The sequence below is a fragment of the Sycon ciliatum genome, chromosome 1 (genome assembly GCF_964019385.1).
Source record: "Sycon ciliatum chromosome 1, ocSycCili1.1, whole genome shotgun sequence".
Lineage (NCBI taxonomy): Eukaryota > Metazoa > Porifera > Calcarea > Leucosolenida > Sycettidae > Sycon > Sycon ciliatum.
The window spans coordinates 38006928-38031927 of record NC_088643.1 but is presented as its reverse complement, the minus strand read 5'-3'; the positions used below and the strand labels follow the sequence as shown (position 1 = coordinate 38031927).

At 47.3% G+C, this 25000-nt stretch overlaps 3 protein-coding genes across 3 annotated transcripts in view; 2 read left to right on the top strand and 1 right to left on the bottom strand.

The window, feature by feature from the left end:
* The window catches only part of LOC135824486 (mediator of RNA polymerase II transcription subunit 12-like protein), a gene marked incomplete at its 5' end in the record, with an annotated part of 17529 nt that extends 12618 nt beyond the window's left edge, over positions 1 to 4911 (top strand). The window contains 3 exon segments of the mRNA XM_065337222.1: positions 602 to 731; positions 1052 to 1219; positions 3068 to 4911. Of these exon segments, the coding sequence (XP_065193294.1) occupies positions 602 to 731; positions 1052 to 1219; positions 3068 to 3970 (1201 nt within the window).
* On the bottom strand, positions 4772 to 10781 carry LOC135824495 (sorcin-like). The gene is made up of 7 exons (XM_065337233.1): positions 10590 to 10781; positions 10139 to 10504; positions 8797 to 8924; positions 8327 to 8401; positions 6254 to 6328; positions 5365 to 5533; positions 4772 to 5206 (listed from the first exon to the last, which is right to left on the bottom strand). Exons 1-7 carry the CDS (start codon positions 10608 to 10610, stop codon positions 5174 to 5176), a joined length of 867 nt encoding a protein of 288 aa, XP_065193305.1. The 5' UTR covers positions 10611 to 10781; the 3' UTR covers positions 4772 to 5173.
* A 325-nt stretch (positions 10782 to 11106) lies between these two features.
* The window catches only part of LOC135824463 (bridge-like lipid transfer protein family member 3B), a 16882-nt gene continuing 2988 nt past the window's right edge, over positions 11107 to 25000 (top strand). The window contains exons 1-11 of the mRNA XM_065337204.1: positions 11107 to 11315; positions 11410 to 11572; positions 13341 to 13379; positions 14487 to 14563; positions 14878 to 14992; positions 15558 to 16019; positions 17482 to 17841; positions 18042 to 18192; positions 18766 to 18899; positions 24076 to 24141; positions 24711 to 25000. The exon at positions 24711 to 25000 is cut by the window's right edge and continues 2988 nt beyond it. Coding sequence (XP_065193276.1) covers positions 11272 to 11315; positions 11410 to 11572; positions 13341 to 13379; positions 14487 to 14563; positions 14878 to 14992; positions 15558 to 16019; positions 17482 to 17841; positions 18042 to 18192; positions 18766 to 18899; positions 24076 to 24141; positions 24711 to 25000 — 1901 coding nt within the window. The 5' untranslated portion in view covers positions 11107 to 11271. The remainder of the gene's footprint in view (positions 11316 to 11409; positions 11573 to 13340; positions 13380 to 14486; positions 14564 to 14877; positions 14993 to 15557; positions 16020 to 17481; positions 17842 to 18041; positions 18193 to 18765; positions 18900 to 24075; positions 24142 to 24710) is intronic.

Genomic DNA, 25000 nt, shown 5'->3' with positions numbered 1-25000 from the left:
GAACGGATCTTTTCCTCCATTGCCAAACTCGACCCCCGATCTTAAGCATCGTATCCCGGGTGAACTACCTGTTCACGAATCAGTCAGTAATGCAGCAGTCAGTCGAGTACTTGTACATCTGGCTGGTGAGGAATCCTTTATGGCTTAATCAGCTATGTGCGTGCAGCTGTGCTGGATGCTTCTTCTTTACCCTTCTCTATCAGGTATTCTTTGCAGTATATCGACAGTGGACGAGAGTCATATCTTTTCTACCCTTTTTATTTTTTGGTCAACGCATCTCGGAAGAGTGCAGCCATGCCCGCTACCGTACTGTACAGTGCCGGTGCTGCAATGATCATGATGATGGCTGCATTGCCAGTGCTGCAATGATGTCTGCATCTGAAAGCCAGACAGGAATACAGTGCATGTAGAACTGAATGTGCCAATTCACCAATGGCACACAGGAACAATTTGTTGTCCTCGAGCAGAGAAACCTTCCGGTGACATTTTTCATGTGCATGTTCGTGTGCGTGTCCGTGCGTCCGTGTGTGTGTGCGTGTGTGCGTGTGTGCGTGTGTATGCGTGAATACACACACGGATTGCTTCAATATGACTGCTGCAGGGTTTTGTTCACCAGCGTGGTGGATATGGCTGGTTGCTTGCTAGTTGATGCCAGCTACATGGCTGAACAAGTCAATCAAGTAGATGAGAACAGTCGACGACAGGCACTACCCATGCTGAAACGTGTCAAGGTATGCACTACCCATGCTGAAACGTGTCAAGGTATGCCTGCACAGTGCATACCTAGGAGTGTACAGTGTATGTACATTATGACGTATTCTCTGCGGGAATGGCATGCCTGTACTGGTTTAGTCCAGTGAAGAACACTGAACAATTTCAAGTTCAATGGTGTCTTGGGATTTCCTGCATCATAGTATCCTTCAGTGTTGATGCAGTTGACAGTTGTCAGATGTTTGGAACACTCTTGTGTGTGTGTGTGTGTGTGTGTGTGTGTGTGTGTGTGTGTTTGTGTTTACGTGTGTTTTTGCAATGCTTTCATCCTTCTCTGCAGGAGCTTGTTAGCAGTGATGTAGCTGGTATGCACTTGTGTCGCTGCTTTCTACCCATACCACAACCGACCCTGACTGTGCCCATCGTAGAGGAATTGCCTCCTGATCCAGAGGCTGGAGTGTCGACAGTTGCAGCCAGCATGACTAGCTCGTCGGATATCAGGCCACGGGTACGTTTGTGCATTATGTCCATATGTATGTGTGTATTTGTGCATGTGTGTATGTGTGCATGTATGTATGTGTGCATGTGTATGTATGTATGTATGTATGTATGTATGTATGTATGTATGTATGTATGTATGTACTACCTCCGACAAGCGGAACTTGGCGCGTTTTTTTTACTTCAAATTACTCGAAATAACTCACACTTTACAATCAAAACTAATGATTGACTCACCAAAATTCAACTTTGTATTGCTCAACAAGGACATTAGCGGCATCTGTTAGGCTGAACAACTCTCCTCTGATTCAGAGATCGCAGTTTCTTCTGGCGAGGAATTGTCCCTGTTTTGAGAAGGTGCGACTAGAGCGGATTCAGTTGCAGCAAGTACCTCTGTTGTAATCGCTCTGAAAATCTCGATGTCGCTCCTGTGTGCTGTGCTCGAGCCACGGTGTCGAGGGTAGTCGTTTCCGCCGCCACTATCCAGATTGACGTGGTAAGAACTGTGCAACACCTCCACAAGCGCCTGGACTCCAACTGTTTTGCAGGGTATTCTCGCCAACTGTCCAAAATTGCCTGCAGCAATTCCTGGCGATTTTCCTTAGCCACCAGAGACGCATCGCTCTGGTGGCTGTTGAAAGACGCTAGTATTGTTTGGCATGGACGCATAGACTCTGTGCTGGCGGAGTGACCAAGAGGTGAGAGAGAGAGAGAACTCCTTGGTTTTGCATTGCAACGCGAAAGCACGACAATTCTCCTTCGCAGAATGGACGCGCGCACAGTTTTGCTGGTACATGAGAGACACGCTTGCCTCTGACTGAGTCTGAGCCATGTGCCACTCACCAGCTCATCGCTTGGCTTCCTGCACCCGGTTGCATGGAGCTACAAGTAGGTCGTACCTCACAGCCTTGTGAAGTAGTTTTGTTACCAACACAAAAAAATCAAAAAAACGCGCCAAGTTTCGCTTGTCGGAGGTAGTATGTACATAGCAGACTCAGCGGAGGACGTTCAGGTTGGTTGTAACTCTGAGTTTCATGCCGCTAGGCAATCATCAGACAACTGATACTCGGGTCTACCCAACAGTATGCTTATAAACATGTATGTATGTATGTGTGTGTGCATGTGTGTATGTGTGTAACTTATGTATGTATGTGTGTATATGTGTATGTGTGTACACGTGTGTAGACGTGTGTACCGCATTTTTTTCATGTCCCAGTACGAATTTTGTCCTTTCCTTTTTTTCATTCTCTTCCTTTGCGTGAGCTATAATTATAAGTAACGTACCTGAATGAGAGAAAGAGGAAAGAAACATGTTCTGGCAAAATGTTTGGGGGCAGCCTCTCCCTTATAAAGATGTTGTTTCTGTTGGCCCATGTCATGCCTCTGGCACCTGTCGTGATCAGCCTTATGTACGTTATACAGATGCACAAAATCCCGTAGAATCCCGTAGACCTGGCTGGGTGTTGAATGTGCAAGACCCTATTGTGTTTACTGCTATTCTCCAGTAAGAAATGGGCCCTAAAAGGCATTTCATACTGAAAAAATTCCGACAAATATCTAGCTAGTCATTCGTTCTATCCAAGGGTTAATTATGAGGCTATTAAAATTGGTGAAATGCGCATGCATAGCACCCAATGAACACCCAGCCATGTATAGCACACAATGAACACCCAACCGGGTATGTACACACCTACGGCAGAACTTCGTATATCTGTACAACGTGCATTAAAGGATTATTTTGTAGTTTTGTACACATCTACAATGTATTTGTTGTGTGTGTGTACGTATGTGTGTGCGCGTGTGTGTGTGTGTGCGCGCGCGCGCGTGTGTGTGGGGGTGCGTGCGTGTGGGTGTATAGGGCTTCAGGGTGATTGGACAACAGGAGGTGAATGCATGGGATCTCTTGCAAGGTCAGCGCGGTCCGCTCTCCTGGAGTTGGTTTGGTGGCATACGGCATGACCGTCACCGCCATGTCTATGCTGTGCAGCATCACGGCATGTTGCTACATGACCACGGGCCAGCGTTAGATCTATTTGAAAACCGAATTCTTGGCAATCCCAGTCCTGATAGTGTGGACCATGACCTAGCCGGAGACAAGAGTCCACAGCGACCAGCGTCTCTACCTCTTCAGTTTGACATGAGCGGTGGTGGTGGCGCTGGCAATCAGATACGACTGTCTTCAGGTCACCACTTGCTGAGTGCTGGCTCTGTGACTGCTGCTTCTGTGGGTAATACTCACATGTTTGGTACACCTTCATCTGGATCGGCCTTTCAACCGCAGCAACACCTTTCATCAACCAGCAGCAACACAATGACTCCAAGTCGACTGTATCCGGATATCTCTCTACAAGGAACACCCACAAATCCACCTCTTGTGCAGTATCAACAACAGCCACAACAACAACAACAACAACAACAACAACAAAAGTTGACCCAGGCTCCAATGGGACATCAGACACCGACGAGTGGCACTGCCACCAACCGCCAGATTCTTCAGCAGCTTTCCATGCGTGATCAATTGCGCATGGGCACCGCACTGCCAGCTCATCTCTCAGCCTTGCACCGGCAACAGCAGCAACAACCGCCGCCACAGCAACATGTCAGCTTGGATCCGTCTGCGAATGCGTATTTATCACGCACTTTACAGCAGCAACAAGGTAAGGATGCTGCTCAACTACACGCACAACAACAGCAGCAGCAGCAGCAGCAACAGCAGTATCAACAGCAGCGCCAGTACCGTCCAGGGCAACAGCAGCCATAGGTATACTGCACAAGGTTTAGTTACCTGTTCATGTCTAGACTAGGTGATTGTTCACCTCCCAGCATCAACTGGTCTACAGCTCTGCTACTTTCTCGCCCACTCCATATGCCCCTGGAGCATGGACCAGCAACAGCTGGCTATACTCGACGTCTCTAGTTCATAACACTTCGTAGGTTTGTTGTATGACGTTTTTGTTTGTTTTTGTTGCCCCAGTTTTGTCTGCTGTATAGCATAGATGAGAAATCACTGTACAAAGTCAACAATCTTAGTCCCATGTTTCTTTACTTTCCACTCTCCTTGCATGTAGCATAACGTCCACATTTTGCACATACCCCCCCCCCCCCCCCCTCCCACACTCACATGCACATTTTTTTCTCTATGGCCTGTGGTTGAACCTGAAGACGGACCACCAAAGCAACAGTTTACTAGTAGATATCCAAACAGAATTCGAAGAAATTTGATACACGAAACTAACGGCACTCAACTAGATTTTTTACATAGGTATGCGCAGGGGAAAGCCGTAGTCGCAACAGTACAAGCACTATTATTATTATCATGAATTATCACATAATTACGAACATGAAATGAATTGCATGCGCGCAAGAGGCGAATCCGTTTTCACAAACGTTAGTAGACCACACACGCACACCCCCCCCCCCAAAAAAAATGTGCGTGCCATAATTATCATAATTATTCTCTCGGCCGTGAAACAAGTTTGGTTTTTATGTTTTGTTCATCCATCCGGGTTCATTCTTCTCCTATCAACGCAATCATACAAACTCACCATCGTATGTAACTTCATGAAATTGAAAACTACTACTAGTAGTTGAGTGTGCTAAATATAATGTTTTCCATTTTTTTTATGAAACATACATGCATAGATTGCTTTTATCTCTTGCTTTCGTGAGGCTATGTTCTGTATTAAATCTTGTTCATATTCAGCTCACAGTGCCCTCTTTCATATCTGCTTGTAGCACGAGATGTTAGAACAAAGAACGTAGACATGAACGTGTGCAAGTCAACTAAAATGATTGAATTTTAAAACGATTACTATGGCAATTGTGCCGTTCATTGTTGGATGTACAGTGTACGCCATACGGCATACGGCACCCCCTCGATGTGGGTGTGCTGGTGGTGGTGGTGCTGGTGGGGCATAGTGTCCACTCCAGGGATGACAACATGCTGGCGCCATCTTCAAGTTGTTTACATTGTTGTGTCCAATACCATGAGCAGAAACTGGAAGGGCAAAGGCAAATAAAGAACATGGGCAGTTTATTAGAGATAGAATAATGAGACATACAATGCACAAAGACTGGTTGAAGTTTCAAGTACACAATCAAACTAGAGCTTAATTAAAAGGAAATCAAACAATTATTAACATCATGTGAACTCACATCTTCATAGCTTAGGGTCACATTTCCATTCCGTTGCGTGTCACGTTGCTTGAATCCCTCCGTCAGCGTTTGCAACGTCACACAGCACTGGATGAAGTCATCAAACTTCATTGTCGTTGCACTGGTTCTGTCATAGCGACGTACACACAGCTTGCAGAATTCCATAGACCTGTGTAGCGCGCGCACGCGCACACACACACACACACACACACACACACACACACACACACACACTTGTACTTGTTGCTCACTGCCAAAACTGGTCACGTGGATCTCCCCGGGAGAGGGGAGAGAGACTCAAAAGGAATCTTGGAAAGATGACTCAATTGGCTATTAAACCGCCCAACGGCCGACACCCCCTGAAATCCCCAAAACTCTGGGTGGACTTGGAAATGATCCCACTTATGGGCTCACCACACCTCAGTAAGTGGGTGAGGACAAGGTGCAGAAAAAGGATTGATGGCATCAGGGTATCCGTCCCAGGTTCCAACTGCAGTTACCCCTGCCCCCAGTGAAGGTAATACTTGCTACTAGTGTGGGCGGCTAAATCAGAGTGGATCTGATATAAGCTTCACTAGCATCATTGATTACACAAGAGTTAATCTAGCCAGAAGCAGTAGAAAGTATATGAACCCTGGAACCAACAAAGGTGGAAGGTACAACATTACACCTTCAAGCAGCCGAGCCCGTTGGCAACAGACCCAACACAATCAGGCATAAGTGTACCCACCAACCCAACTAGCTGGCACACACACGCACACCCCCCCCCCCCCCCCCCCCACACACACACACACATAATTACGTAGTCGTAGTGAAACCTCCCTAATCATGTACTCCCCCTTTCACATGTCATTGGACTGCGCCGACAACACCGCTCAACTTTACTTACAGCCGATAGCCGAACGAGGTGAGGGCTTGAAGCAGCTCGCTAGCATCAATATTACCTGAGCGGTCACGATCAAACCTAGATACACAGTAGTACATCAGAGTGATGCACAGTACTACATCAGAGTGATGCACAGTAGTACATCAGAGTGATGCACAGTAGCACATCAGAGTGATGCACAGTAGCACATCAGAGTGATACACAGTAGTACATCAGAGTGATACACAGTAGTACATCAGAGTGATACACAGTAGTACATCAGAGTGATACACAGTAGTACATCAGAGTGATACACAGTAGTACATCAGAGTGATGCACAGTAGTACATCAGAGTGATGCACAGTCAGTGGCGTAGCCAGGGGGGGTGCTTTGGGTGCCCAAGCACCCCCCTCAAAAATTTCAACAATTGTCTGTATTATATTCTGGGTCTAACCACACCCTGTCAATCTCTTACCATCCAACTTCTGTAGCAAAGTACTGTGCGTTTCATACGATTTTCTGACTTTTTATTGAATCATTGGTGGAATGGAAAATAATGAAATAGATGCAAAAATGAAGGATTTGGCACTCAATATCGAAAAATTTTCCGGGGGAGGGCCCCCGGACCCCCCCCCCCCCATGTTTCGCGCCCTTCGGGCGCAGGCCCACACTTCCAGTGAGCACCCCCCTCAGCCACAATCCTGGCTACGCCCCTGACAGTAGTACATCAGAGTGATGCACAGTACTACATCAGAGTGATGCACAGTAGTACATCAGAGTGATGGACAGTAGTACACCAGAGTGATGCACAGTACTACATCAGAGTGATAAGTATGATTTACTGCACGAGTACAAACGAGTACAAGGGCAATACCGGCTGATACATGACCGAACGGCGCCAGCCGTGAGGTCATGTATCAAGCCGGTATTGCCCGTGTACGAGTGCGTACGAGGCGCAGTAAATCATTTATTGCATGCTTGACCCAAACATTCCAGAAAATGGAGAGAAACCTTTCCGACTTTCTCAGTCTCCCGACACACTTGTTCAGTGGTAAACGTCGTTTGTGGTTTTGAAATTCTCTATTTCTTTACGATATCGATGATGTTGTTGTTCGTGACTGAGCACTGCATGTAGGAAGTCCTGGAACAGGAACTGAAACTGGGATGGGCCGAGTCCACAACTTCGTCTCGAACGCATTCAGTTCGTCAAGTTCGTCGGCTGCTCACCAAGTCCAACGCATCGATATCGATGTCAAGGTTGCATTCACCTGCTGAGGCGGCTGGTTCAGGTGGCTGGAACAAGTAAGTTATTGTCAGCTCAGTTACATGCGCGCGCGTGTGGTCTGTCATTCTCGTGCTTTGTAGTTTGTAGTCAGATCAAGTTAGTTGCTGTTTTGTGTTTCAAATTTAATTTGAAACTCCGAACTGTAGCAACTTGATCTGATCACGAACCACAAAGTACAAGAATGACAGTCCGCATGCGCGTACATGTAACTGAGCTGGCAATAACTTGCCGGGCAATACCGAAAAATACAGACCGCTGAGCAAGAGCGCTCATTGGCTGTAGTACAGGCAACCCTCACGTGACATGCAATAAACAGTAGTACATCAGAGTGATACACAGTAGTACATCAGAGTGATACACAGTAGTACATCAGAGTGATACACAGTAGTACATCAGAGTGATACACAGTAGTACATCAGAGTGATGCACAGTAGTACATCAGAGTGATACACAGTACTACATCAGAGTGATACACAGTAGTACATCAGAGTGATGCACAGTAGTACACAGTAATCCATGATTTATTCAAAGCCCCACGACTGAGACAGAGACCGTCATTGAAACCGACCATGCACTGGCTATGCGTGTACTGGCTATACATGCACTGCCCATACATGCACTGCCCATGCATGCACTGCCTATACTGTACGTCATGCTATCAAAAACTAAAAAATTCACAGTTTTCCGCATCCGTAGGAACACCACCACCCTCTAGGATCAAGGCGCAGATGCAGCTCCTAAGCGGTCATGCTATAGATTTGCTTGGCGTGTAGCGGCAATGCTGTAGCGGCCGCACTGAATCAAAGACTGACCTGTCAAAGCAGCTTTTCCACTCGTTGACATACTTCCACAGGGACGCAAACTCCTGCACATCAATAGTACCGGTCCTGGAACACCAGTAGTGCACACAGTCACAGTCACAGTCACACACACACACACACGCACACACACACACACACACACACACACACACACACACACACACACGCACACACACACACACACACGCACACACACACACGCACACACACACACACAAACTATTCCACTTGTAGTGTAGAGAGCACATGTGGATGTTGAACAAACACATCGTTCCCACTGCAATCAACTACTACATGTAATACACAATAGCAATCGGACACCCCGTACACAATAGCAATTGTTCCACAGTATGCAATAGCTATCGGACACCCTGTACACAATACCCAGCGAACAATGAAGCCCAGTTGTCCAAACTAGAAAGCAAATAAACGAATGCAGAACACGTGTGTCACTAACTTACCTGTCTTTGTCAAACATTCCTATCATCAATCTACATGTTTCCGCGTTGAAGTGAGACCAGTTGGCATTGACAAGTGCTTGTTGCAATTCAGTGGCAGATATCTCACCGCTGTTATCTGCATCCACAGCCTAACAACGCATGCATGCACATCACCCACCCACAAAACACATGCAAAGCCGCATGCCACACACACACACACACACATACACACACGTACACGCATGCTATCAGTACACATGCATTTCGTCTTTTAGACTTTAGCACCCAGCCTACGGTGCACAACAAACTGACTGCGGTGATAGACAGGTAGTGTTCGTGTGTATCTTCAACTCTGCAGTCATGTATACATGTCTACAGAAAGAGGGTCTGGTACTTGAGATGTAGTGCCTGAGATGATCGGCCCCGAACAACATATGCTCTCTCACGGCATTGGTCGCTTATGGCAAACTTCACTATGCAGTATGCACATAGCTGCCCATCTTGCTACTGATACTGGTGTAAACAGGACTGATTGTACATAAGTACAATCATGTACATGACTGTACTGATATCCGGCACAAGTTTCTCGTTGAACTAGAGTTAGTCAAGAGGACGTATGAGCGCTGGTGACAGAATAAGTCACCACGCTGGCTGCAATATTTCAGGCATTAGGGACTCTGATGTTGAACCGTGTCCCTTTTAGCGGCATTCAGATACACACAGACTAATGTGTGTGTGCGTGCGTGTGTGTGAGAGAGAGAGAGAGAGAGAGAGAGAGAGAGAGAGAGAGAGAGAGAGAGAGAGAGAGAGATCAAAGCAGCGTGCTGTCTATACTGGTTACCACAGCAAGTGTAGTGTGTGCATAGGTAACTGCCTTGGTCGTATGCCGATGCGTGTAGTGTAGACCAGGTGTGCACTGGTGGTTGATTCACATGGCTTCGCAGGTTGTGTGGATTGGGCAGTTATCTGGCACTAGACTAGTCTTGATCTGTCTCATTCAGATCTTGTCCGCTATCGTTTCTTTAAGAGAAAATCTGTGGGTGCACATCCAGTGCATTTGCAGATTTGCGTGCTTCTCTTGCGACGGGCGTATACATGGTACATGGTACATGGCGTGTGTGTGTGTGTGTGTGTGTATGTATGTGTGTTGTGTGTGTGTGTGTGTGTTGTGTTGTGCTCTGTGTGTGTGTGTGTGTGTGTGTGTGTGTGTGTGTGTGTGTGTGTGTGTGTGTGTGTGTGTGTGTGTGTGTGCGTGTGTGTACGTGTGTGCGTGTGCATATGTGTGTGTGCGTTTGCATGTGTATGTGTGTGTGCGTATGTGCGCGCACACACATGCACATCATAATAGCGTGCATGCACGCACCTGGAACCATTGCCAAAGTGTTGGGTCCACTCCTGGCGGGGGTGCACGTGGCCCAGCATGATGACCACCAGCCATGTGACTAGGCACAGCACCACCATACTGTCCAGGCTGGTTAGCTGCAGCTTGATACGACGGACCTGAGCCATAGGAAGCCTGGCCATAACTAGGTGGCTGAGATCCACCAGCATAACCATGTTGCTGGGGTGGAGGCTGACCATAAGCAGGTTGTTGCTGTGGTGGGGGATGTCCATAACTGTGCTGCTGCTGTTGCTGTGGTGGAGGCTGACCATAAGCATGTTGCTGGGGTGGAGGCTGACCATAAGCCGGCTGCTGTTGACCATATCCCTGAGCTGGTGCTCCATAACCCTAGTATATGTACAGCAGTTGCAAATACACATGCATCAGTATCAACAAGGAAATGCACAATATAAAATACAAAAAAGGAGCTTACAGTTTGTCGGGGGTACGCCATGACTGCTTCAAGCTCAGGAGGACAACGGCTGCGTTGTTAGACCACCACTGCACCTCCAACGTTCGAAAATGGCTACTTACTATCACTGCCTGGAAGTTCTTATGCACACACAAGACCGATCGAGAACTCTGATCTGTTCGAAGCTTGACTCAACGTTCACTGTTCAAAAAAATCAAAATATTCAAGATCATCTGGTGCATGGTGATGTAAGACTGTGATCTGTGATGTAAGAATCTTAGTATTCTTACATCACTCGAACTCTGATGATGGCAAGGAAGAAAATTTAGAGAATCGAATGCGAGCTCAGTGACTTTCCTCCCAAATCCACAAGGATTCTGTATAACTCGCGAAAATTGTTGGATCCTGGATCAAGCATCCACGATGTGCAGGCACGCGATCGCGCGATATGACGATGTACGATTTTCCATGTATGATGAGTAGGCGTTTTCTGTACATATGTCATCTCGTGTTTACGTATTTGCTCGTTGCTATGTTTCTGGAGATGTTTTGGAGATGTTTTTGTCACATTTCTGAATTATTTTGAGGACCCTTGTAGTTTCTCAGTGCATTCAAGTGAGCCATGGACCAAGAATGAGTTTTCTGCAATAGACAACGGGCATCATCAAGGAGGTGGACGTAGGCCTTGCGGAGGACCCCACAAATGGCGAATCTCATAAAGAAAAAGCTCGTCCAGGAGCTTGCAAGGTGCTGTGTAGGAATTAAAATCCTGTCGAAATTTAATCCTGAAACATGTCTTGAATACTCACCCGTTCTGGTTTGTATTTGGCTGGTCATGTAGGTTCACAAAGAACCTCCAACCTGATGCTATTAAGATCAGCTCACTGAAGGGAGAGGGCGAACTTGCATCTTTGGAACTAGACGAAGAGTTCCTCACTGCTATTCTTCAACTCCCAGCATGGCTGAAGCTGAGCAAAGTCATCTGCAGAAACATCCGAATCAAAGTATGTCTCCTGCATAATAGTTTACAGCAGTTAAGTGAATGGCAAAGCTTGTGTTTTAAACAAGTATATACTTCATGTGGCCAGTCCACTCAGCCGCGAAATCAACTTTGACAATAGGCTTTGCACAAGTACTTTCACAGTCCTGTCATCAGATGGATAGAAGCAACTGAGAAACGACAATCAAATTACATTGACTATCTACGGCATAACAGTGGCGAAACTAGCAACAACGATTACAAAGGTGATATCAGCACATATTTGGCAATTACGGGCACATGTAGCTCTGATATACATGTACTGTAAAAGCAGAAATTTTCGGTGGTGTTTTATTTTCGGTAACTTCGGTGCCGACAATTTTTACCGAAAATAAAACGCACCGAAATTTTCGGTACAACCGATACTGTATACATGTAGTACTAGTACACCTACCTGGAGAACGGGTTTTACCGAAAATTTCCCGCTACCGAACCGCCGATTTTGGCGAATACCGAAAATATTACACCACCGAAAATTTCTGCTTTTACAGTATAGAGTACTGTCATATTGAAAACATGTAAGCGTGAAAATTCCATTGTCAGCTGACCAGTAAGAATATAAGCGCAAAGCGTAGCAGCAGAAACAGCACTACGGACGTGTCCATGAGTAAGACCACCTGGGCAACCCGATCCTGCGTGAAAGACTTGCCCACTTTTTTGTTGCTGAGTTTGCTACCGTTGTGCTGTACGCTAGGAATGCAGCTAGCTGACTGTCAACACTCAACAGCCTGAACATGATCAATGATAGTGCTGTTGAGTGGAAGTGTATATTTTGTTCATTTCAAGAATGATGATTGTGTCTATTCCAATCCTTGGTGCAATCATTTGTATCAGGATTGACCAGACACATGACAATGAAGCCACTGCTGCATCTGATGAAACTTGTCGTATCATAGCTCTTCGAAACAGTACTACAGTCCATTTCAAAACTATAGACGCGTAGGGTTTCTGAAATATTTCAAATTTGGCTGGAGCTTTTTGAGAATAGTTTTCGGAATATTGCTCTGGTCCGCTCCACAATTACTCTCATATAGTTTCTAAACGATTGGATAACAGACGCCCAATTTGGAAAAATTTATGCACAACGTGATCACAGATTTTATGTGGTATAGATGCTGGCATAACGGTTTTTGCCTAGGTACGCGTCTATAGTTTTGAAATGGACTGTAGTGCACGGCATGGTAGCATGATGCCATCAAGCCAGTCGTCATGTATGCAGCTTTCTTGGTTGCAAGAATAGCACTAGAACATGCACAGAGAAATGATGGTGCTAGCTGTGCCCGAACATACCAGTACAAAAATAGTCATGCAAAGGCCAGAAGTCCTGCATGCCATACTATGTGTGCTAAATTCTAATCAGGGTTCAAAAAGTGTTCTCTACTTTTCCGTATGTACGTATCTATCCAGCCAAATTGCAAAGGGCCAAAATGGAACGTCTCAGTACGGGGTATGTGTACGTCTGGTACACATTCGCCATTTAGGTGTTTGTTGCATGAACCAGGGAGTAGTAAAGTACCATTCTTACTTCTTATGTGTTTGTTGTTGTTATTTGTTGTTTACTACTCCCTGGTATGAACTGTCTACACGGTGATATATACACACATGTAGGGTGCTGACCGGCGGCTGTTGTGTTGCTGGAATTGATCAGTGTTGTACTGGCTTGGTTTGTACTGTATGTGTAGTGATAGTCATGTCTTCTAAGCCCTTCTTTCTCTGTCTCTATCCCATTGCAGATCCACTGGACAAAGCTGAAAAGCGAACCTGTTCTGATTGTAAGGCTTTTTTAAAGTACAATACACTGGCTTGTACATACTCTGATTGAAGTCTGAGACAAATGCAGCGCGCTTGCACTCCCCTCCCAGCAGCCGGGGGTTGACCCGTTCAAATTTCTACGCACAGAAAAGAAGCAGCCCTGATGCAGCATAAAGTACTGTTGTTGTATCTGCGCCGCCATACTAGTATCCATACTAGCATCCATACTAGTATCTAATAGCCTCCGGAATTTTTACCTGTGAAGCAACTTCAGTGTATACATCATAATGGTAAATACGGTGTCGAACCGATGCATGCACTGCTGTACACGATACATGCCAACGCAGTTGTTATGGCTGTGGATGAAAGTGTGCGCAGTCCAGCGCAACAAGTCTGATCTTTCATGTACATTGTAGTTGTACATAGTGCTGCACTTGATAGCCGTGATCTATTCCCCCCCCCCCCCCCCCCCCCCCCTCACCAAAACCAGCTGAGAAGCAACACAGTGTGAGGGGCAGGGTGAGCGGATACCGTATTGTGTTTTAAAATAAAGGTTATTATTTACTTGTAACAGTTGCATCAGGGGCTGCAGCACTCCTATTGAACAGTTTCCTGTGCTCTTTTCCCATCTGTTCCCTTCTTTCCTCCTTGCATTTGTGTTGCTGCAGCCTTCTGCCTTCCTGTTTGCCTGTTGTATGTATTAGTACATATCCTGTGTAGCAGAGATGTTTCCGGAACATCTGTGCTGGCCTTTGCCGTATAGGATACTAGTGCACTGCTGTTTGTTTTACAAGCTGCCTGTACTTTACGACAATGGCTCCTATGGGCATGTACTGATAGGTATTGCATACATGCGGCCTGCATTGATGTATACATGCCTGTCTTTGTGTGTGTGTGTGTGTGTGTGTGTGTGTGTGTGTGTGTGTGTGTGTGTGTGTGTGTGTGTGTGTGTGTGTGTGTGCGTGCATGTGTGCGTGTTTGTGTGTGTGTATGTGTGTGTGTACATGTGTGTGTGTGGGGGGGGGGGTGTACATGTGTGCGTGCGTGTGTGTGTGTATGTGCACGCGCATGTGTGTGTGTGTGTGTGTGTGTGTGTGTGCGCGCATGTGCATGTCTGTATCCGCCAGACTATGAGTGATGTAGATGTGTATGTTGTGACATGTGATGAATACAAACCACGTGAGAGCATGGAGACCAAGTCAAAGTAAGTGTTGCAAAGTGCAGCCAGTGTGTTTTGTTTTTCTACCGGTGCCTGTACATGTAATCATACATCTGTAATCATGCCGCTGTGATTTCCTGATGTACATGTACATTGTATATCAGCTGTGGCAATATGTCTGAGAATGTATGAATACCACCTGAACACATGTGGATGTGTTGTCAGTTGACAAGTGTCTCTTTGGTTGCTTGTTCCTGGTGCCTATTCTGCTGGCTTAGCTACCGTGGATTGAACTAGTTGTGCTGTATACATTAGCTTTGTTTTGGCTGATTCGCTTGCTTTTCTTTTCTTGCGGCTAGTCCACACGAATATGGACTTGTTGATAAGGTGATTGATGGTTTGTCGCTAACCGTTAGCAATGTCACGGTTCATTTCAAGTCGCCAGGCTTCAATTCAGACCTGACCATATCTGAGGTATGTGTACTCTGCGAGGCAACAACGGGAAGTGACCGGCGGCTACGGTCTGACTGACTGTATGTTGTTGATAATGAGTTTGCTTGTGTCCACTGGCACATGCTTTCCACATGTAACAGCTGATGGCCACAGCTGTTCTTGTCTGTATGGCAGATATGAATGTGCGTGTGTGCGAGTGTGTGTGTGTGTATGTGTGTATATGCATATACGTGTATTGTGCTCTTGTGTCCTATTTCTGGTGTGGCACTACCGGGTATTAGTTTGGTAGTGATGGTAAACACCATACATGTTGATACAGGTTTTCTTGAGTTTAGCCTGGAGTCACTGGTCTAATGTGATGGCTGGGATGTGTCTTGTGACTCCACTGATACAGTGAGTCAGCATTCTACACCATACAGCACTGTACTAGTAGTCTAGTAGCATGCACGACTGTACTGCGCTGCGTGTGTGTATTTCTCTGTGCACGTGTGCACACGCTCCTATATGATTGTACTTGTGTTATGTTCACATCTGTGTGTGTGTGCTTTCTCTCATGTATGCATGGTATTGTGCGTGTACTGTTTAGGTCAACATGAAAAGTGTGGATAAAGACTTCAATGTGACCAAGCTGGAGAACACCCGTTTGTCGAAGGGCCAGTCGACGACAACTCGCAAGCTGATATCGTGGCAATCCCTGCGCATTCAGGCTATCGCTGACATGTGTGATGATGTAGCTGATGGTCAAATGTCTGTTGCCCCCATTCTCTTGATCACCAACCAGTCAAGCTTACGACTGACGCTCACCAAGAGAATGACCGATTGCGTCTTGACTGCGACACGACTGGAGTTGCGCTTTGACACGTTCCTCTGGGTTCTGACCTCTTCACAGCTATTTGCTGCTGCCATGTTTGCGCGTACCCTGTCCTTGCTCATCCAGCGGGTCACACGGCAGAAGCGGGAGATGGCTGCCAAGAGCTCGGTTAGCTACAAGTATGGTGGTGGCAACCAACCCGACGCTGCTAGCAAGGAGCTTGCGCATGGCATTCAGGTATGCTACTGTAAACTGTATGTATGCAGGTGTGGGTGCCTGCGTGTGTACGTATGTGTGTATGTATGCAGGTGTGGGTGCATGCGTGCGTACGTACGTATGTATGTATGCAGGTGTGGGTGCCTGCGTGTGTACGTATGTGTGTATGTATGCAGGTGTGGGTGCATGCGTGCGTACGTACGTATGTATGTATGCAGGTGTGGGTGCCTGCGTGCGTACGTATGTATGTATGCAGGTGTGGGTGCCTGCGTGCGTACGTATGTATGTATGCAGGTGTGGGTGCCTGCGTGCGTACGTATGTATGTATGTATGCAGGTGTGGGTGCCTGCGTGCGTACGTATGTATGTATGCAGGTGTGGGTGCCTGCGTGCGTACGTATGTATGTATGCAGGTGTGGGTGCATGCGTGCGTACGTATGTATGTATGTATGTATGCAGGTGTGGGTGCATGCGTGCGTACGTATGTATGTGTGTATGCAGGTGTGGGTGCCTGCGTGCGTACGTATGTATGTATGTATGCAGGTGTGGGTGCATGCGTGCGTACGTATGTATGTATGTATGCAGGTGTGGGTGCATGCGTGCGTACGTATGTATGTATGTATGCAGGTGTGGGTGCATGCGTGCGTACGTATGTATGTATGTATGCAGGTGTGGGTGCATGCGTGCGTACGTATGTATGTATGTATGCAGGTGTGGGTGCATGCGTGCGTACGTATGTATGTATGTATGCAGGTGTGGGTGCATGCGTGCGTACGTATGTATGTATGTATGCAGGTGTGGGTGTATGTGTGGCTATGTCATACTCCACTCCCCATTGGGCGGGCCTAGGCCGATTGTGGCATGTCCAAGGTCCAAGCCATTACAGTTACAATGTAGTATAGACTGGTAACCCGGGAGACTCACAGTAACTGTGGCATGCATGCATGCAAGCAGTTGCGGGATCTGCTCCATGAACACATTTATGTGAGTCACCCAGACTGGCAGTACACACACACCCTCTGTTGTTGTGCTACTGTCTGCTCTGCATAGCACTGCAAAAACTTCACTCTTTGCTTAAACATGAAGTGCATTTACATGTATATGCCATAGACATGCAGTTCTGTTTGCAATGTTCAGCAAGGTCTTGTAGTCTTTGAGTAGTTCTCGACTTCATTGAATTCCCCTTCTCTTCACAATCATGCTCATGTACATTTCATTCACTACAAGCTAAGTCTGTATTTCAGGCAGGTTTCAGGATTTTGAAAGATTCTGGTAATTTTGAGCTGATAACCCACGGTATTTGGGCATATTAGATATCTGCATTAGGCGGATCACGTACACATGCTTCACTGCGAGAGTTAGGGGCAGTTTGTACAATTGAATTCCAGTTTGACAGTGTGCTAGTAGTCCATATTGGAACTCCCATATGTTCACATGTCAGTGAACAATAGGTGTTGGTATTTGCATGATATTGCTCTTTGCAGGCATCACATCATCTTCGCCTGGGCACGTTGGAGCTGCAGCTTTGTGATGATCAGGTATCACGAGCTGAAGGCGGCAACCGTGGTGCATCCATGCAGCTCCTGCTACGTGGCTTGGCACTGGACTTCTACCCGAACCGAGCTGCGTGGAGTCAGCGGCAGGAATGTGCCATACCGAACGAGTACACAGTTCAGTGTCAGACTTGGATCACTACACTACTGCAGCGTTACTCCTGGGAAGGACAGGCGCAGATGGGTCACGCTCCTGACTCGCCACTCAGCCGTACGGCATCTGGCAAGTATGTCGTGCACCGTCCATCTCTGCGGGAGAATTGGCTAATTGCATCGCTGCGTGACATTAAGGTGAGTGTTTATTGTCATGCTGGGCTATGAAATTAGAGCCGAAGACCATTGACAGCTCCGCTATTGTTCTTAAATACTTCTCAAGTTTTTTCTTTGTTTTACTAATGCCCGCATGGTATTGGCGTTGTTTTTGCTGGGAGAGACCACTATCAACTATCCTTCTAATTGGTGGCTGCCATGTTTTGATTCTGTTATGGCAGATTGGCTGTGTGTCAACTGGTAGGACAGAACACTTGCCGGAAGCGCTGTTCCAGAGTTCCAAGAAGGAGCTCCACATTCCTGACAGTCATCCAGCCTTTCAGCTGGAGTTCATGTCTTACTTCTATGAGCCAGCAATGCCCGACTATTTTGGTGAGTCAATACGCTCTACATTCGAGAGAAATATTCTCCTGGTGACCTATCCGTGCAATGGCTATAGACTGACTTGTCTGGGAGCCACACATCTGCCTATGCAGACAAACCAGCCATAGAACACTGGTAACACCTGTAACACGTTTGTCGATGATGGCGATGATACGACTGGTTAGGCTGTAACTCGTACTCGTAGAAACAAGCTTCGATGTGTGTGTGTGTGGGGTGGGGGCAGTGCCATGCCGTATGACTTTTGGTACAAGTTTGAAACTCGGTACTACATGTACCCTATACATTGTATAGTAGTATATACGCTTACGGGGGACTGGATAGATCAGGAAGCTTAGCAGAAATACGTGTGTCGTTTGAAGCTGGCAATCTTCCTCTGAACTCCGTGTCACATCACTACTACTGTTGCTGCTGCTGCTGCTGCTGCTGCTGTTGCTGCTGCTGCTGCTGCTGCTGCTGCTGCTGCTGCTGCTGTTGCTGCTGATGCTGATGCTGCTGCTGCTGCTGCTGCTGTTGTTGTTGGTGGTGATGGTGTTGGTGGTGTTGTTGTTGGTGTTGTTTCAGTACCTTGGCCACATCTGTATGGCTGGGTAAACCCAATGGAAGTGATCTTTCACGAACCGACCCTGCTGTGGATGCTCAACCTATCCAAAACCATGGCAACACATGTCAATGGTTTCTTGCACTCCCTGCCACCAGTAAGCCTATAATTCCCTTCTTTTCTTCAGATTTTAGTACACACACACACACCACACACAACACACGCACGCACGCACGCACACACACACACACACACACACACACACACACACACACACACACACACACACACACACACACACTACTACTACTACTAATATTATTGACAGCTGCCAGACTTGGCCATGCTGCTCCCAGATGGGAGGTACTGTCAGAGAGGTTGGGGAGGGGGGGGGGGGGGGGGGGGAGGAAGACAATGCTCCAAGTGACGATCCAGAGCTTGCCCCCTCCGAAACCATCGGTTGTGACAAACTTGGCAGTGAAACTTGAATTGCTGGCGTTCAGCCACAGTAGGGCGCTTTGGACAGGTTCCACAACAATAACGCTTGAGACCCGCAGCCGATTTTAATGAACGGTGACAGGTTGTGCAAGTTACATCCGGAACAACAAGAGGAGCAGGGCCGGCTGCTGGTCTTCATCATCTAGCCAACACTTATGCACTTGTGCTGCTCGGATACTGGGAGCTGACGGATTGTAGAACACTTGTGCCGGGCCATGTCAGAACTATGGCGGAACAGACGGTTGCAGGTTTGGGCACTCAATGTTCTTCGGGGCAGGTTCCTTGTCCTCACCTGCTGCTGCCACCACTCCACTCTCCACGGTCGCTTGCCAACTCGAACCAGTTACGCACTCCACCAACAGATAGGTCTGTGTGGATGGTGTCCTTCCAGCGACGACGAGGTCCACAGAATGGCCGAGACTGAGGGAGACAGGCAAACAGTAACTGCTTTGGTACTCTGGTGTCATCAAGACGAGCCAGGTGCCCAAGCCACTCCAACCGTCTCTGCTGTACCATGCGTGATAATGGTATGGGATCACCCCACTGTGCCCACAGTTCCTGTGAGGAGATGCATTGTTCCCACTGTCGGCCGCGTGATACGCCAAGGATGGAGTGAATGTTGGCATGGTGAAACCGTTGCATTCTGTCTAAATCCGACTTCAACGGCGTCCAGCATTCTGAACCATACACAGTTCTGTATAGTTCAGAATGCTGGACAAACACACACATACACACACACATGCACACACCACACACCACACACACAGTTCTGTATAGTTCAGAATGCTGGACAAACACACACATACACACACACATGCACACACCACACACCACACACACACACACACACACACACACACACACACACACACACACACACACACACACACACACACACACACACACACACACACACACACACACACACACACACACACACACACACACACACACACACACACACACACACACACACACACACACACACACACACACACACACACACACACACACACACACACACACACACACACACACACACACACACACACACACACACACACACACACACACACACACACACACACACACACACACACACACACACACACACACACACACACACACACACACACACACACACACACACACACACACACACACACACACACACACACACACACACACACACACACACACACACACACACACACACACACACACACACACACACACACACACACACACACACACACACACACACACACACACACACACACACACACACACACACACACACACACACACACACACACACACACACACACACACACACACACACACACACACACACACACACACACACACACACACACACACACACACACACACACACACACACACACACACACACACACACACACACACACACACACACACACACACACACACACACACACACACACACACACACACACACACACACACAATACAATACAATACAATACGTATAGGATATTGACCAAGACGAGGTCTATATGGGAAATATAGGCCGAGTAAAAGACCTAGGTCCGCCGAGGTCTTTTACTCTGCCTATATTTCCCATATAGACCGAAGTCGAGGTCAATATCCTATTTATCACGATTCCTTTGCTATAACCCCAAAATTTGAACCATTAGGAGCTATTTTAACCTTTTTAGTATAGCATTTGTACTATAGTGTACATAGGATGTTGCCTATTTTGGGTACAAGACAAAAAAAAACAACAGAGTTCAGCATCTGCAGTACAGTGGCTGGGTGGTATAAGGGGTTGCTTGAGATTCATACTGTTGTGAGTTCAAATCCTGCTTGTTCTCTTCCTTTGTCTTCTTTCTTTCAATTTTTCTTTTTGAAGTGGAGAGAAAAATTCTAAGTCCCTCCAAAGTCGAAAGATTACAATGCTTAAGTGGTCGATACAAGCGGTCGATATAAGCGGTCGATATTGCGGCGATATGGGTAATATGACCAGTCAAGGATCACGAGAATTAGTGGAGGTCGATATAGAAGAGTGATAAAATACAATATGCCCATCCGGAGATGATAGCAGGTCCCGAAGGGACCAACAGTGTTCAAGTCACGAGCAGAATCGGGCGTGGCGAGTCAAGTCCTGGCGACGGCGATAGCGCTTTCCACAAGTGCAAACGAAGTCTAAGGTGACGGGCTCGGTCGGAGGAATGGTGCTGCATGCTAATCTCCATTCTCTGCGATCCTGGGCGAGGTCGTACCAGTCCGCTATCTGGCGGTCCTTCATGTCGGACCCAACATTGTCCCGCCACCGCTTCCGGGGCCCATGACGTGGCTGGGTCTTGTCCAGTTCGCCGAAGAGGATACACTTTGGCATACGGGAGTCATCCATTCGAGCAACATGGCCTAACCAGCGGAGTCGACGCGTTTTCAGTGCCTCCTCGATCGGCTGTACCTTGGCTCGTTCAAGGAGAGTGTTGTTGGAGATGTGCTCCTGCCATTGTGTTACTCTGCGAATATCCAGCAGAAAACGAACACAGCGGTGATGAAAGGCTGCAAGCCGACGAACATCCACGGCCTTAATTGCCCAGGTCTCACAACCATACAGCAGCGTCGACAAGACAACGGCCGAATATACATGCACCTTCGTCTTGACGGAGAGATCACGACTGGAAAAGACAGATGAGCGCAATGTGCCAAATGCTCGGGAAGCTTTCGCCAAGCGAGCCGAGATCTCAGCAGTCATCTGGCCATCCGAAGAAATACAACTGCCGAGATACGTAAAATCAGGCACCAGCTCAATACTACCCTCAGGCAACTCTAAAAGGCCGGATGGCGGCGACGGGGCATTCACTACCATAGCTTTGGTCTTAGTGAAGCTTACAGTGAGGCCAAACCTGCTTGCAGTGGCAACGAAGGAACTGCCAGCAGCTCACACACACACACACACACACACACACACACACACACACACACACACACACACACACACACACACACACACACATGCTGTGGCCGGAGATCACCAAATTGGTCTGCTAATATACCTCTATGTGAGTACCGAGCCGGAGAAGCACAAGCACCATGTGACAAACTGGTCCTGCAAGGGTAGCGTAGCCTGCGGCCCAATCTTGACTCCTGCACGAGGTCCAGACGCCATTGCATCCCCCTCCGATAAGGCATGGTTGCTGCACACGGCCACAGATACTCACAGCATGCTACCATCATGCCATATGAAACAAAGCCGGTCTAGTAACGAACTTTATCGTCTTGACCCTTGGATTTCCTGCCGATATGAAAGGCTTTGTCGTTGTACCCTTCATCACATTCAACTGGGTGGTGAGTGCTCAGCACTCCACCTTCAAGGCCAAGTTTTTAGCTTGGAAATCCAACATGCATGTGCAGTGGTCGGTGCCAGCATGCGGGTCTGACGCCTTGGGTTCAGTAACTTCACCAGAAGCTAGCGTAGATGAAGCCAAGACAGCATTACGCCCGCCTTCTCCATCCGTTCTTACTATTAGCAAGAGTACATAACCCCCCAGAGTGTGCAACGCCTGATCCAGCTCTGCATAGGGTCTTGGTTGAGCGTAGTCGGATCTTCTGATGTCATGCGTATACTTCACACCAGCGCAAGGCCGGTCTCGAGGCAGGGCACCGTTGTTTTGATCCGAGAGTACCCGCGACTCCCCGGGTTCCCCTCAGATGTGTACGGTATTATGACGCAAAGATCCGATTACGCTCGACCAAGACCCTATGCACAGCTGGATCAGGCGTTGCACACTCTGGGGGGGTTATGTACTCTTGCTATTAGACTTCTCGATAATCTTCCCTTGACAGAGGTGACTTACGTTTCGTTCAGTACTCTTGATAAGATAACAAGGATAATTCGTGAAAATACTTGGAATCACTCCCGGTTTCAGCTTCTTGCGACGTCACCCCGTGCTTGTAGTTTTCGGGACTGAGAAGTCTCCATCCTTGATGAGACTGCCATGGAGTCCCAAAACGAGATTTTTGCTGTAGTGTCCCACAGAGCTCGGATTGAGACGAGGTAGACATGCCAGAATTACACAGAAAATAGCATGCAATAACAGGCAACTTATCTGGATTGTTACTGGTGGCGGTATCTGTCCATTGGCCCGGTATGGGGTGGCTGGCGACAGTCTCTCACCCAATGAAAAAAGTAAAGTTAGCCGGATTCGCGGCCGCATCACCTGACGACGTGTTCAGGAACATTCTCGTGCAGAGTGTAAAGTAACGATTTCCATCAGTACTTTCATATCTCATAACTAACTAACGTTGCTTGCCGTGATGATCGCATACTCCAAGTCGTAAAATACTGACTCAAAGCATGCATAATGCATGCATAGCAGTGGACAAGAGGTACAACAAAAACTTTTTTTAAATAGAATTCCGATACGAAAAAAGAGAAAAACCCCTATTGAGTACAAAATTTCGAATACTTGCTCGTTTGAAATTTTCAAACGATACTCGAATATTCAAACTACTAGTATCGTTTCACCCCTAGTGAACAACGTGTACGTGCCTGTGTGAATGCACTTGCGTGAAAACGACGTTTGTCAGTACGTGGAATTCCAAGCGGTGATGTGCATTGCAACATAGGACGAACAGCATATAAGTGATGTAACACTGTGTTCTTGCTGCCGTAAATTTAGAGATTGCACCTGATTATGTACATTACAACTCAGACATTGGACCAGTACAATCACGTAGCTTGGAGTGCAGTTTCTCTAGAGAAGAACATGCCCTAGTGCTCATTTTGCTGACCATGCTGTTTGAAATCCGTTGTATTGTTTACCGCCTTTCTTTTCCAGGAGTTATTCGAAGAGTCCACAGAGGAAGCTGAGAAGGATATTCGCCTGGAGTTTATCATGCCAAAGGTAATGACTGAGGGCAAGTTGAGCTAGTACAAGTTGTGGATTGAACTTAGCGTTATTAGCTATGAAAGTTTGAGAACTAAGAGTTCTGGTCGAACTTGGTTTTTTGGAGGTTCCGCGCTACGCAAAGTTCGGCAACTTTACATAAGTGCACATAAGTGGGCGAGGAAAACCGGTGAAATGGCGAGTTAGCACTCCACTCACGGAAAGTTGTCTAACGGAGAGTATGGACATAGAGCTCTACTAATGGAGGTGCTTCGTACGTGGATTGTTGTATAAATTTATGACTCTCTCTGTGGGTTGTGCACTTTCGCGTCCGGACTTGCCCCGGGCAGCTGCGTGGTTTGCAGACTCTGTATGGCGGATTACGGATCCGCATGCTTCGTGCATAAAACATTCCGTAGATCGACTGGATTTTGCTAGCGTAATTACGTAGGGAATAAGCTCTATATTATAGAGCTCTCACTCAATGCTCTGAAGCAATTGATTGTTTCTCTCTCTCTCTCTCTCTCTCTTCTCTCTCTCTCTCTTTCTCTCTTTCTCTCTCTTGTGTGTGTGTGTTTGCTCTGTAGGTAACTCTACCATTGAGCGGTTGTCCCAGTGCTGCAGCATCAACCGTACTCTATCCACATGCACTGCAGTTTCAAGCTTCACGCATGACTGTCACCAACTGTGGCCACCATGGTACCAGCAGCACACGCACTGAACTGCAGTTGAAGGCGCAACTCCTACAGTCCATGTCTTTCTTCTCACCGGATGGAAAATTCCCTTATCGCCCTGGTGACCTGAACTCCTTGCCATCGTTTGCTGAGGAGACGCCGCAGACGGTCGGTGAAACATCAACAGATGCATCTCAGGCAAG

What these genes read in the sequence shown, in the direction of transcription:
- LOC135824495 (XM_065337233.1), bottom strand. Translation starts at nt 10,610, where the DNA reads ATGGCGTACCCCCGACAAACT. An exon ending in TGGCGTACCCCCGACAAACT is followed by an intron (nt 10,505 to 10,589) that starts GTAAGCTCCTTT and finishes TACATATACTAG; the next exon opens with GGTTATGGAGCACCAGCTCA. An exon ending in GGAATGTTTGACAAAGACAG is followed by an intron (nt 8,402 to 8,796) that starts GTAAGTTAGTGA and finishes CTGGTGTTCCAG; the next exon opens with GACCGGTACTATTGATGTGC.